General features: G+C 37.8%; 1 protein-coding gene across 2 annotated transcripts in view; it reads left to right on the top strand.

Moving 5' to 3' along the window:
• The window catches only part of npy2rl (neuropeptide Y receptor Y2, like), a 53,697-nt gene extending 41,883 nt beyond the window's left edge, over nt 1-11,814 (top strand). For both annotated transcript variants that reach the window (XM_032584048.1, XM_032584047.1), the window contains exons 4-6: nt 467-632; nt 5,883-6,036; nt 7,435-11,814. In XM_032584048.1, the coding sequence (XP_032439939.1) occupies nt 467-632; nt 5,883-6,036; nt 7,435-8,010 (896 nt within the window). In that variant the 3' untranslated portion in view covers nt 8,011-11,814. The remainder of the gene's footprint in view (nt 1-466; nt 633-5,882; nt 6,037-7,434) is intronic.
• Nucleotides 11,815-14,422: the final 2,608 nt, after the last annotated feature.

Raw genomic sequence — 14,422 nt, 5'->3', positions numbered from 1 at the left:
ACTGCAGGACTGACTGCTACTGGAGAGCTTTCCTGCATCACCACCAGAACGACTGAAGGAAAATACTTGGATGATATTTTTGAACCTAAAATATGTCAGAATTACATTTTTTTTGACAAAAAGCATCAGTTATCCAAAAGTAATGAATCTTTTCTTATGATTATTTCAGCTGCGATAAGATCAGAGTCGACTCGTTGAGCCAGCAGTGAGACGCTGGCGATGATCTGAGCTGGTTCAGCAGCAGCAGTGAACTCCTCTGAAGTACTGTGGAGTTTAATATGGTTTAATACCAACTGGGTCAGCAGAACCATGATCCTGAACACAACAGCAGATCCACAACAGGCTGACTGAAAGAGAAAAGAATCAAGATGCCATGTTGACCTAGTCAAAGTCCAGATGCTGTGGTTCTGTTCTGTTTTTGTGACTGAGATGAGTAACAGTGGACCTGTGTGTTCTGGTCCTGCAGCTGACCTGCTGGTCAACACGCTGTGCCTCCCCTTCACGCTGGTCTACACGCTGCAGGGGGAGTGGAAGTTCGGCAGCACGCTCTGCTTCCTGCTGCCCTACGCCCAGGTCCTCGCCGTGCACGTTTCCACGGTGACGCTCAACGTCATCGCCCTGGACCGCCACAGGTGGGTGGAGCTTAAAGCATCAGACTGTCGTCATCTGCTTTGGTTGATTCTTTAAACCTTTATGGCCACTTCAGACCTTAAAACCTCGTCAGGTTCAATAAACCTGTTGATTGATTTTTGATCAATTATCTTCTTTTGAAAAATTTATTCTCCATCGTCTCACAGAAGAGATGATTGGAATAAAATCCACTTTTTGATGGTACCTTATGTCTTTTGCAGTTTCTTTTGTATAAAACAAATTTTTTTTTTTAAAATCTAGAAAAAACTTTTATTAAAATCGGATCTGGTTTGAAACGAATATAGATACATTTATTTTCAAGATTTTACTTTTAATAATAATTTTATTTAAGTTATTTTTCATTTTAAAAATAGAAAAAGGATTTTCATAGAGGTGAAAAAGAAATATTTTGGATTTCATTGTTTTTCCTGGACTCAGAGAGAGACGAGCATTTCCTGCTTTCCTGGTTGTCGTCTGCTTTCCTTCGTCTGATTGGCTGAATGTTGGTCACTATAATAAATTATTCAGAACAGCAGGAAACCTGATTTTCTGATTTTCATAATTTAAATTTGTTCTACCTTATGGAGGATTTCAGACCTGCCGGACCCGTGGAGCACCGCAGGCTACAAGATTTGCATCCAGAATTAAATTTTAATCCTGGAAACAGCAAAGGATTAAATTTTAAACACTGTTATATTACATTTAGTGCATTGAGATTCTCCTGAGGGCCTCAGCAGTGTCATAATGAGTTTTCTTCTCTTTCTATCTGCTGGGGAGAAATCCCTGGTGTTTCTGTTTGAGTCAAGCCTTACTTACATTTTTATGAGATATATGCATATTATTCTTTGTGTTGTTTTGTTTTTTCACACATTTCTTCTTTTCATCTCTACTTTCACCTTATTTGATTTACTGGTTTTAATTTTCTCTATTTCCCTGATGTAATTCCAGTTCAGTGTTTTGAACATAACCACAAATAAAAGTTTTATTAATGAGCATGTAGTGTGAGAAAGTGGAAAATCAACAAATACTGGCAGAGATTCAGTCCAGTAAGTAAAAATCTTGCTAGATGTAACCTGAATTTTACTCAAATTAGGATTTATGACATCATATTTTGTTGAATTTCTCTGTTAAAGGCTCTTAAATTCCTTCAGGCTTTTGCAGTTTTCAGTTCTGCTCAGTAAAAATGGCGTTCCTCCAGGGTTCAGTCTCAGATCCATTACATTTCTTATGTTTTTTTGTTTTGTTTTTAAATCTCAGATTCACATGCATTGATTTAAAACACAAGTTCTCATAGTTTGCTTTTCTAGGAAACAGAATTAACAAAATTATTTGTATTCTGAGTAACGCGAGACATATTTATGTTTCAGATTTTACTTTCTTCATTTGGCAGAATTGCCTTTTAAGTGGCATAAAGGGTAAAAAAAAAGAAGTAATTTAACTTAATTAAGTTGGTTTGGCTTCATTTTACACAAAGCTATTGAGTTCTGCTTTATTGGACTGAGATCAGGAAAATAAAAACATTCTAGTTATATTTAATTTGAGCCTCTATTTATTGTTGCTGCTTGTTTGGAAGAAAAATGCCTTGAACTGAATAAAATGGATTGGGTTCAGTTAACAGGGACTTTGTTTGTTGCCAGCAATCCTGCAGAAAATTCACCAGCTAGCCAAGAAAAACTTCTTCACTCCCTGGACAGGAAAACATAAAAATGTTGCTGATGCACAGCCCATTAACTCTCTTAATCTAAAGATGTTTTAAATGATTTGCGTTCAGAATGATTTGAAAGATTTCCCTGCTATCCAAAATTGAAAGCTTTTCTTTTTGTGACCATATGCTGCTGATGTCCAGCACCTGCTCAAACAACCCGAATCGTTTCTGCTGAGCTTTAAACACTTTCCAGCTCCGGAGGCCGGAGGAAACTTTTAATCTCACCTTTGCACAGGTTAAACTCTGGCCACTGCTCAGGTGTTCTCGCGCGTTTCTGCTTCGGCTTCGGCACCAAAGGGAGCGACGCCAGCTTTTAATCCACAGCAAACAGATGGCTGCCAGAAGACCGCAGAGGTACACCTGGCTGACGAACGGTGCATTCACCGAATATAAATAAAAAGAAAGACAGGAAAAAGAGCGGTGGAGACGATAACGACTCCGGGTGTTAATCTTTACTGCTCACTGGAGGCGACAACTAAAAATCAGGACAACAAAGTCAGAGTTTGTTTTTGTTTCACCTCCAAAATAAGTGGCAGCCAGACACATTTACTGCAGTGTTCATGCTTTGATTTTATTGCCTTTAGATCCAGTCCAACAGTTTAATAATGTCATAACTTTGGAAATTCTTCAGCTTTTTCACAAAATAAGACGTGGTCACCTCAGATTAAAAGACTTTCTGATGGCAGAAAGTGTTTGAATTGATCCAGTTATTCTGTTAATCAGGCAGATTAAATGCGTTTTCTCAGAGTTTCAGTCAGGCGGTTAATTAGCCATCAGAGGGAGGAGCTGCCATGTTGGTTTCCAGTCTACCTGCTGCACTTTCTCACTGGCATAATCAGGGTTGTTGATGGATTCCTGGTCGCTGATTTTCCCAAATTATTGACACAAAAAGCTCAAACTGGGACAAAGAAGAAATGTTTTGTTTTCTCACTTTGTGGGTTTTTAAATGATTGTGTCAGCAGTTGGTTCTCAGTAATATGAAAAAGAGGCTGATTGAGTGAAATGACCTGAAATGTCCCAGGGAATCTTTTACTTAAATGTATATTTTTGACATTAGTTTGTCAAAACAGAAAGTATATTAAAGAGAAAGTATATTAACGTTATAAATGTTGAGGTTTCTTATTTGTGCTTTACATTTCTACAGCACTGTGATGAAGTTCTCTGATGGGTTTAATCTGTAATCTGTCCCATTTAAATATGACAGATTATAAAAATATACCAAGTAAAAGCAAGATTCAGCTCTAATTTCATTTAATAATAGTAAAACTTGGCCAAAATCAACCTGGCCTTATAAGAAAAAGTCACACTTTTTCAGAACAATGTGTGCAATGATTATTATTTACATGTTTCTCCCATAACGTCTCTCTGACCTTTTGACATTTTTATACAATGTCAAGAAAAATGTTTATTAAAAAATGGCAGTAAGTATTTGAGTGTTTTTTTTTCTCCTGCTGGTTCATGTTTGTCACTTTTTAAATTTTGTACCAGTTTCCTCCAGTTCCGCCCATTACTGGATTTCCTGTTGGTTCTCTGGAGTCACGATTCCAGCTCTAAGTGGAATTAAGTTGCATTAAAGTCCTTCATTAGCTTTTCACCTGCACCTCTTCATCTGCTCTTTATGCATGCATCAGAGTACCAACGTTTCTCAGAAACGGTGGCAGTGAAGGACTTGGCATTCCTAATGAGACTGCAGCTGGAATCACAACATCAAGCTGCAGGTCTGCAGCTCTGGCTCAGTATAATGATATAGTAATATTTTTATCACAGTTAAGCTTCATTAGTTTTCCTAAGTTGGTGATAATTGGAGAGTAATTTACAGTCTGCAGGAAGGATGAGCATCTGAGGTAAATTAGATGGTGTTTCGGCTGAATGAGGAAAAATGTTTAATTTAGAAGTTAAATTTAAAATAGCATGTGAGAACCTTGTTATAGATGTGACTGTTATTGTTGGTTGTCATATAAAGTACCTTCTAAGACTAATAATCTTTGGGCAAAATGAAAGTTTGAGTCACAAAAAGCTGATTGTTAACTGGCTGAACAGTAACTATCCCCAAAAAACGCCGCCAACTAGATTTACCTCTGCAAACACGTCCAAGCCTCCTGACTGGATGATGAGTAAAATGATATTGATGCAATGAGTAGCTTCTCATTTATTGGCCATCGATGTCAGAAGACACATTCAATAGTCGTGGAAAAGATGTTAGTCTAAGAAAGGTCAAATTATTAGCAGAGAAAACATCTAAGGAGATTTCAGAAACTGCTCAAATTAGGTTGAAAACTGTCCAACACAACTAAAAACTGGAAGGAAAGAGGGGAACCGTTGTCTTATGAGAAACTCTGATCAATAATTGATTTCCTCCTCCTATATCAGATGGATGGACGTCTGTAAAGATGTAAAAATTCACATTTTTAGCCACCAGATGTTTCTAACGCTCATGATCCGCTCATGATAGGAGTTACGGTTTTCTACACTGTGACTGAGGCTCGAACTTTAAAAACAACTGCACTAGAAAAGGCAGGAATCTCCATGGCAACCAGTGACTGGAATCTGTAGTTCTTCTGGAACAGTCTTGCTGGTGGTCCGCGGGCGCCCCTAGTGGTGCGCAGGGTACTGCATGTAAACGACCCTTTATTTGCCGCCGTGACGTCATCTCAAAGCGCGACGCCACAGCTAGCTTACCAAAGGATTGCGTTTAAAAATAATAATGGATAAATGGCTTAAACCGAGTCACTCAAAATAAACCCTGAAGATGGAAAGAAACCAACAGCAGGAATATTTATTTGACCAGAGGAAGCTGCGTCATTCCTGCTTATTGAAACTCAGTTGGTGACTGCTAACAGCTATTGTTATTTTTATTTAATTAAAATTTATTTAATTGGCAAATAAATACTTTAGGTAAACACAATCGATAGAAATGGGTGGATAATTTTTATATTTAATAGTTCAGAAGAGGATTTTTATTTCTGCCAAATCAAGTCAAGTCTATTTTTCTTTAATTGTGTTTCTAAATTACGAATAGCCCTAAAATGTTATTAATGCACAAAACCATTGGAAATAAAGAACAACTTATTTCTTTGTTTCCATGTACTTCACATCATTTGAAATCTTAGAATCCATATTTTTAATTTAAAGTTGGTGGTTCTGAGTGTTTGTTGAATGTGGAACATGAAGAAATCTGATGTTCCATCATTTTGATCTGACATCTTCTGGTCTTCTTTGTGCTTTAAATAAAACCACACAGTGAGTTCTCAAGATGTTTTCTGACTGAAGTTCCTGCTCTGGATTCTAAAACCGCTGGGATGCTTCAGAAATAACAAGCTGCTCCCACAGAGACATCAGCCTGAATAATCCATACGGCTTTTGTTGCTGCTCTTCCTGCGCAGGCTGAGGTTAAGTGGCAACATTACAAGGGTGGAGAGCTTTCCTGCTGCTTGTTCATGAAATTCCTCTCAGCTCCAGCATCCATTAAGCATCTGAGGCCATCATTAGTGTCAGTGTGTGTTTTACAAGCTGGACTCAGCCCTGGGTGTGTGTGTGTGTGTTTCAGGTGCATCGTGTACCACCTGGAGACCAGGATGAGGAAGGATGTGTGCTTCGGGGTGATAGCGCTGACCTGGGTGCTGAGCGCCGTCCTGGCCAGCCCCATGGCTATCTTCAGAGAGTACGGCTCGTTTGTGCTGGACCCCGGCCACACCTTACAGGTAGCCTTACCTTACAGGTAGCTTTACCTTACAGGTAGCTTTACCTTACAGGTAGCCTTACTTTACAGGTAGCTTTACCTTACAGGTAGCTTTACCTTACAGGTAGCCTTACCTTACAAGTAGCCAGCAGCTCAGGAGGGCTGAGGTTTTACTCAGGAAGTAGCCGTCCAAAAAATGACTCAAGCACTGAGTAACTGATCAAATCATTTAATATTTAAAAATTACATTATCAGACAGACCAAAATGTAAATATAAGTGAAAATTAATGACAATAATTCATGTAAGTAACAAAAAATAAATAAATCAGGCAAAAGAAATTTTTTCCACATCAATTTATTTGAATAAAAGACTTAAGAAACTTTAAAAACTGCGTATGTGTGTCTGTGTTTTTGGTTAAAACATGTTTGTTCTTCATTCAGTGGATAAAAAATCCAGAAATTTTACTCAGGTAAGAGTAGAAATACTTCATAATAGTAAAAGAAAAAGGTTCAGCGTAGTAAAAATACTCCTAAGAGTTTTTTTTCCCAAAAAAGTTACTGAAGTAAATGTAATTGAGTAAATGTAACTAGTTACTACCCAACTCTGCCAGTGATTCCTCTCTCTCTCTCTCTCTCTCTCTCTCTCTCTCTCTCTCTCTCTCTCTCTCTCTCTCTCTCACACACACACACACACACACACACCTAAGCAGCAAACAAACCTGTGCTTTGATCCTGCTGCTCCTTTTCTTCCTCCGTTTCTCCTTGTCTGACTTTTCTCCTCCCAGATTCTTCTCTTCTCCCAGCTGCTGCCTCCTTCACTCTCGCTTTTATCTTTTTTACCGTGGATTTCTGCACTTAGTGTAATTCCTCCACCTGGATGCTGCAGAGCTTCACTTTTTCACTTTTTCCTTTCATCTTTCTAAAAAAAAAAAGAACTGCCGTGTGTCACTTTCCACATGAAAGGGTGAAATATTTAACGATCGTAGCAGATGTACAGAGCGGCTAGATTAGGAATAAGAATCATTTTGGTGGTTTTTATCAAGAATTCATTTCTGTATATTCTCCTGCCAAACAGACGGACATTCCTGCAGTCTTTGGTTTTCATCTACAGTTATTGACACTTTTTGAAGGTCTTTTATGCTTTTAATACTCAGTTATTTGTCAAAAATGTCTCTCCTGGTTTTCCCTGAAACAAAGTGACAAAGTTCAGGGACTCAAGTCTGTTAGGCTTGGAAGGAACTTTAAAACTTTTGTCATGTTTTTAAGTATTTTTTTACCACAAGTATACAAACGTTCACCAAAGATTTTAAAAATCTAGAATGATCTCAAATCAAGCGTCTTGCTTCTCCAGACTTTCCTGCAGATTATTGATTATTTTCCTGTAAACCTGAACTGAACGTGTGGTTCTGTTTCCTCACAGTTCTGTCGGGAGAAGTGGCCCGGTAAAGGTACGGACGGTACGCTCTACAGCATCTCCATGCTGATCCTGCAGTACTTCCTGCCGCTGTCCATCATCTCCTTCGCCTACGCCCGCATCTGGTCCAAGCTGCGCGGCCACGTCAGCCCGGCGGAGAGCGGCGTCAGCAGCAGCGCCAGCTCCGAGCGACACCGCCGCCGCCGCAAAACCACCAAGATGCTGGTGACCATGGTGGTGGTGTTCGCCGTCTGCTGGCTGCCCATCCACGCCTTCCAGCTGGCCACTGACATCGACAGCTCCGTGCTGGACATGCGCGACTACCGCCTGCTCTACACCATATTCCACGTCATCGCCATGTGCTCCACCTTCGCCAACCCGCTGCTGTACGGCTGGATGAACCGCAACTACCGCGCCGCCTTCCTCGCCGTCTTCAAGTGTCGCAGAGACCGCGGGCGGGGCGGCCGCTTGGACAGCATCCACCCTGTCGGCGGAGGGGCAGCGGGCGCAGCGAGGGCGAAGAAGATCGTCCTGGAGACGCAAGACCCGGTCTCCACGCACCTGAACGCCACCGACGTGTGACGATCGCTCACTGGAAGACGGAGAAAAGACGGACGGAGACGATGGAGGGAGTTCCTCGGGGGATTAAAAGTTTTTATTAGCCAGAAACAGAGGAGGACATGGAAATGATGGAGGATTAGAGGGAGAGTGACAGAAGAACAGCGAGAGAATGAATGACTCAGAGTGGTGGAACAACTGAAGCGGCGTCTCTTTGAAGACGTGACCTCGACATGATGGAGAACTCCCAAACGAGGAGGAGAAGGAGGAGGAGGAAGAGGCGTCCTCTGGGGCGTCGGTTCAAGTCAAATTCATCTCCATCAGACAAGTTCATGAGTGAAACAGTTCAGCTTGGTGATGCAGTCTGGGAACAGGGCTGAACTCTGCATGTGAAGCATTCATTAAACCTCCAGTGGCTTATTAAAGTCCCGCAGCAATCAGGCTGCTTCCCGCCGCAGGAGAAACACGCAGCCTCTGCGTCTGATACGGGAAAGCAGGTCAAATTTAGACGGATTACGTTGAGAGAGAAGGGTTTTGTTTTTTAGACGGAGGAGGAGAAACAAAATGTTTGTGTGATTAAGATAAATGAGTTTAAAATAAAATGAGCTGGAAAGGATCCCTGCTTTCTGCCAACACATGAATGTTCAACCAGACTGAGGCTTACGTGGCTCATCCAGTCACAACTTCATTGTTTTTGATAAAATGTTTTGCTAATTTCTGCTGTAAATTTGTGATTCGGTCCGGCTTGTTGAAGAAACGTGAGCGCCGGAGTGTTTTTTATTATTTCCAGTTTTTGAAAATGTTTGTGTTTTTAGTGCAGAGCTGATTCATATGCATGGCTGGCCGACCTTGACGTTACCGAGACACAGGCAGCTGGAAGAGGGACAGGAAATAAAACTTCTCTTGATCTCACAGGATCATTTCTGTCGATTTTCAGTTATTTTTTCGACTTCCTGTTTTGATCCTGTTGTTAACATTCAGGTGAGGCAGAGGAACAACATTTTAACATTTTCTGTTTTTTTCCTAAAAGATCCAGATGGTTGGACAATATTAACCTCCTGCAGCTTATTGAGATTTTTCCCCGTTGTATCGATCAAGAACTCCTGATTTGTAACATTTCAAAATAATGTCATCAGTTTTCTGTTTATTCCTAAAAATTATTAAAGTAGTGTCGGGATATGTAAGACATCTTAAAATAGATTAGTTTATTTTTAATGTGGTGACACATTCTAACACTGAAACATTGAGAAAAGTCCCTTTAAAGGAGAACCAGGCCCGCAGCATTACACATCCTCCTCCCTGCTAAGCAGTGGCTATGAATACCAGTTAAATCAAATTTGTTTTTTGTTTCAAACCTGACGTGTTTTTTGCAAATATTCCACCAGTTAAAGTTTATAACTTGGCAGAAATTACGCCCACAAGATCAAGTAAAATAAATTATTTCAGAAAATAATGACACAAATATGTAAATAATTTCCCAAATATTTTTTTTTTTTGAAACACCATAAAGTATTAAAATAATAACAAAAATATTTTTATCGATCTTGACCATCTTAATATCTACAAGCCCAAATAAATTATTGCAAAAAATAAAATAAAATAAAAAATTTATATCAAGATCGGTGATTATGAGAAAGTGACGCCTAAATTCATATTAATGAATGTGACCTTCATTCATTGTTCAGACGAGACATCAGAGGAATTTTAATGGGTTTGAATCGGACCTGCTGTCTGATGATGATGATGGTGATGATGATGATGTTTTCCTTAATAATCTTCATCATTGCTGTACACAAAACCACAGCTTCCTGCCTGAGTTTTAATTTTTAAACGGCGCTCGCTCCATCGTTCAAAATGTTATTAACAAATGGATTTAATTATGAGTTGAAACGTTAATGGCTCCATTAATCATGGATGGATAAAAAATGAAAACATGAAGGAGTGAAATCAGTGATTCAGATGATAAACTAATCAGAAACAAAAGAGGGAAATAAAAGAAAAGTTCAGGTGACCAGAACAAAAAAAATAAAATCTGAATCTCCTGATTTTCCTGAACTCATCTTTTCATTTTCACTCCTTTGTGTTTTATAAATTATTCTTATGGAAAGTAAAGAGTCTTCTTGGCTAAAATAATTACATTGTACCACAAAGTGCTTTAGTTTAAAATTTACTTTAAAAAAAATAAAATAAAATGTAATTTTTTTTATTTAATGAAAGAAAAAGTTTTAAAATTTTTTGCTCATTTTTAGTTTCTTGAGCCTTTGATGTTAAACCTTTGTCTTTATTAAGATGTTGTTTTTATTGAATCTTTAAAGCACAATTTCACAAAAAAGAGGAAACCCTGTGATTACATGAATATTTACTATGAATATTATAAACAAAAATAATTTCAAAAGACTGCCAAAGCATTTACTTATACTCTATGTAACGTTGAGATGATTCATTACTGCAAAAAAAATAATATTTCCCAGATCTAAAGAATAAATCTAAAAATCTCATCAACCATTTCTAGAAATAATTATGCTTGGATATTTTGTTTCATCTGTCCTAATTGTTGCCAAAATGTCAAAAGTTAAAGAAAGCAGCAACTATAAGTTGGCGATATTAACTTAAAATTGTATCACAATATTTTGTGATATCATGATAAAAACTATTTATTACGTATTTTTAGTCTTTTTTAAGTAACTGCATGGCTGTGACCGCATGATACGGCAACCAACAAGTTTAAATAAAACATTTTAAACAGGCTTCCTAAGGACACCAAACTGCACAAAATGACTGAATTTAACATATTTTCAGATTTATTGAGACCATCATCAGACAAATATTGTAGAAAGTACTGAAAATCTTTTACTTTGACTATAATAGTAAAGATACAATAAATTCCCATCTCCAACAGAGACATTTAGTGTTCAACTGAAATAACATTTTCTCTGATGAATGTTCACATTGGGGTTATTTGAAAAATAAAATCTGAGTTGACAGAAATCTGAAAACTTTATTAATTAAAGCTTCTAAAAGGTTTAAGTCCTGAAATCTGGTTTAAAGTTTGCCTGTTGTGTCTGTAAGCAGGAGAATTTGGTCAGAATCGTCTTTATTTATGTTTACATTTTCAGAATTTACTGAAGTTAAGATAAAAATCCTTTTAGCGATTCCAGTTAGAAAACTGTAAAACTGACTTGTAAAGCTAACCTGATGCAGGTAATTGGGTCCATATTAACACGTTAACCACTTTTCTCTTCTTTCTTTTATGCTTTTTGTATAAAAACATTTACGGTGGCTCAGAAGGGTCAAGAAAACGCAAGAGCCGCAACAGAAGTGATGCTAAAACAAACGTTAGCATCACCTTGGTCGTGACTTTTGGCTGTTGTTTCTTTGTGGCTTTTGTATTTTGTTGACCCTTCTGGGCCACCGTAAATAATGCAGTACATTTAATTATTGTAGTTTTATTTTATGTTGCTATAATAAATATCCTCTCCTTTTTGTTGTTCGTAAAAAGGCTTATGAACCTTCTTTTGGATCAGCGTGAAGGACTGGAAGTCCAACTTTTCTCATTTCTTTTTTATTCCTGGTTTTGTTTTTAAAGTGAAACGTTTCATCTTGTCTCTGCAGATGTGAAATATTCTGAGGTTTGTGGCAGGACGACCCCAGATGCTGCTTGACCTTCTACCAGACGTGAATGTAAACCGCTTTGTAACATGGCTGTAATGTTGTAGAGTTCATTATAGTAAAGTTGTGTGTAAATATGAACTGTGTGAGCGACTGTAACCAAGCACAACCTGTTGGCCTTTACTTGTGTCCAACAACAGATGTACTTTGTCAAGCACACTATCGTCTCCTGGCTCTTTCTTACCGGCTTTGGCTCTTTTATTCACATTTTCTGGAGTTATTGTAACTAAAGCTTGAGTTATATCACACCTTCCAAGACATAAAAATCAGGAAGAAAAATTAATAAAAAGCAGATATTTTATCAGAGTCCACCAATCTGAAGATTCAGAGTCGTTGGATGGTGGATCTGGTTAAAATAAACTGTTTTTATTGATGGAAGATTAAAACACTTCGTTTCATCATCCGTGAGTCATAATCATCAAAATTAAAAGAAACAAAGACTTGAAATATTAACAAACGAGTTTCGCTTTCTGAAAATAGTGACAAAAATGTATGATTTTTATCAGCAGGACCGGCTAAATTAATTTAGCATTAATTTTGACCTTAAAAAGACTTTAAAGCATTAAAAATTGAAATGCAATTAAATGCATTTTTCATACATAAAAAAAAAAATCCAGAAGGAACTTTTGTATTTACATGTTTCTGGTACGACGGTAAATCTGACGCACAAGTAACATCCATAAGCTGCGATGGACGACAAAACTGCTTTTCTTGGCACACTGACGGTTAATTTCTGCTTCGATCTGATTGGACGCTTCGAAAGATTATTTTTGTGTTCAAGTTGTGCTAAAACAAGTTAGCTCATCAGTGAAGCATCTCGATGCTAAACATGTTGCAGCTAACGCTAATGTCAGCGTCTACTGTCAACTTTTCTAATGGGTTGAATAACTTCACCAATCTGATGGTTGAAGGACCGAAATGACAGATTAAAAACAACAAATATCTTTTGTCATTGAGCTCATGTGTGAATTTATTCAATAATTTAGCAGAAAAAAAGTGATTTGAATTAAAATTTTTGCTTGTTTTGTCACTATCTAGTTTTCCAGTTAGTGGTTTAACTAACTGGCATCATCAAGGGTCACATCTTAGAACTGGACTTCAATACTAACCATCAAGACAAGAAGCTTGGTGTGGAACCATTAGGAACCGTTAGCGTTACTTTCTTTTGAAATGCAGACCTTGAAATATTCTCAGTTCTTTGAGTTCTTGACCTTCTTGACCCGTCATTAAAGTCTTCACTCTGTCATAACTCAACCTTCACAGTTGGACACAAATTCTTCCACTTTTCTCCTCACTTTCTGTCCAAAGCTGAAAGTCATTCAGAGCTGATGGAAATCAAAACCAGAAAACTGGACTGACTTTGATGAAGAGCAGCAGGAAGCGACTTCCTGTGCCCTGAATTATTCTGCTGAAACTCTGAATGATTCTGGTCATTAATCATAAAGTCTCTATACTGAATAAAAATCATTCATCGAGGTGGAAAATATTTAATTAAAATTAGTCTAAAGGACGCTTTTTTGAATGACTTGGAAGTTTAAGGATGATTACCCACAATGCACTGCTTCTTTTAGGGCTCTTTATGTAAATACATAAGCATAAAAAGTACATAATACATAAAAAGTTCAAATGCATCTGCTGTGACAACCTGCTGCTTTAGTTTCTGATATTTTCCTCGAAGCAAAAGAAAAACATGAAGCATAAATGTTTTATTCAGTGAATATACAACAAACATTAGAAAAAAAAAACAAGTGTTGATCTACAAAATAAATAACTGAACAACAATAGAAAAATAAAATAACCAAACGAACAAGAAGGTATACATAAAAAAGTTTCACATTAACAAAGACAGTAGAATACAACAGAAATATCATTTATTTTATTAGTAAATGACAAATGAACCAGGATTTCTGGAGAAAAGATCTTTGGACGGATGATTTGGACACCAGGGGAGAGAAGATGTTTTACATTCCTGATCTTCCACAAAGACTCATTTTACCACAGTAATAATAATAATAATAATAGAATCTAATGTTTGTTTTATCATTCTTGGAGTTCAGAAACCAAAATGTACAGAATCAGGCTGGATTTTGGTTCAGCGGTGAATTAAACTAAATGTATTTTTCAGTTTCTTCTTCCTGGTAATCCAACATTTTTAAATGTTGGATTTTTCCGACAAAAACGATCCTGGTTGTGTTAGCAGTCAGCATGTCTCCTCGTCTATAGATGGGTTTTCTCCAGGTACTCTGGTTCCCAACGTTCATGTCAGGTTGTTTGAGTTGCTCTTTGGTGTGAGAGTTGATGTCAACTAGAATAAGAAATAATGGACTCAACATTAAATTTCAATCTTTTGCAGCTCTGAAAATGTAAAACCCCCAAACCTCACTGAGTGCGTGAGACAGATGCAGAGTTTTTCCGTGGTTTGCGGTTGTTTTTCTGATCTGAAGTGTTCATTCTCAGCAGATATTAATTAGGACGGATAAGTCCTCAGGCTTGGAGAACGAACTCTCTCTAGACGCCTTTCATGCAAACAGTGTTTGAGATCCAGTTCAGTTTGTTTTCCACCTGATGATGAAGGCAGATCCCAGAGCCTGTTTACATTTTAAACCCAGCAGAACCGCCTGGTTTCATTACATTCTCATCATTTAACACCGGAGGGTTTAATGGAGCCGGTTTTCTACACTTTCACACACTGACATTTATAATTGGTGTCTTAAATCAAGTTCATGAACTCACTGGGTTTATTTTAACTCAGCTGTTGAGCAGAGTG

This window comes from Xiphophorus hellerii, chromosome 14 (genome assembly GCF_003331165.1).
Source record: "Xiphophorus hellerii strain 12219 chromosome 14, Xiphophorus_hellerii-4.1, whole genome shotgun sequence".
NCBI classification, from domain to species: Eukaryota; Metazoa; Chordata; class Actinopteri; order Cyprinodontiformes; family Poeciliidae; genus Xiphophorus; species Xiphophorus hellerii.
The sequence above is the reverse complement of the archived record's forward strand: the minus strand, read 5'-3'. Positions and strand labels throughout refer to the sequence as shown.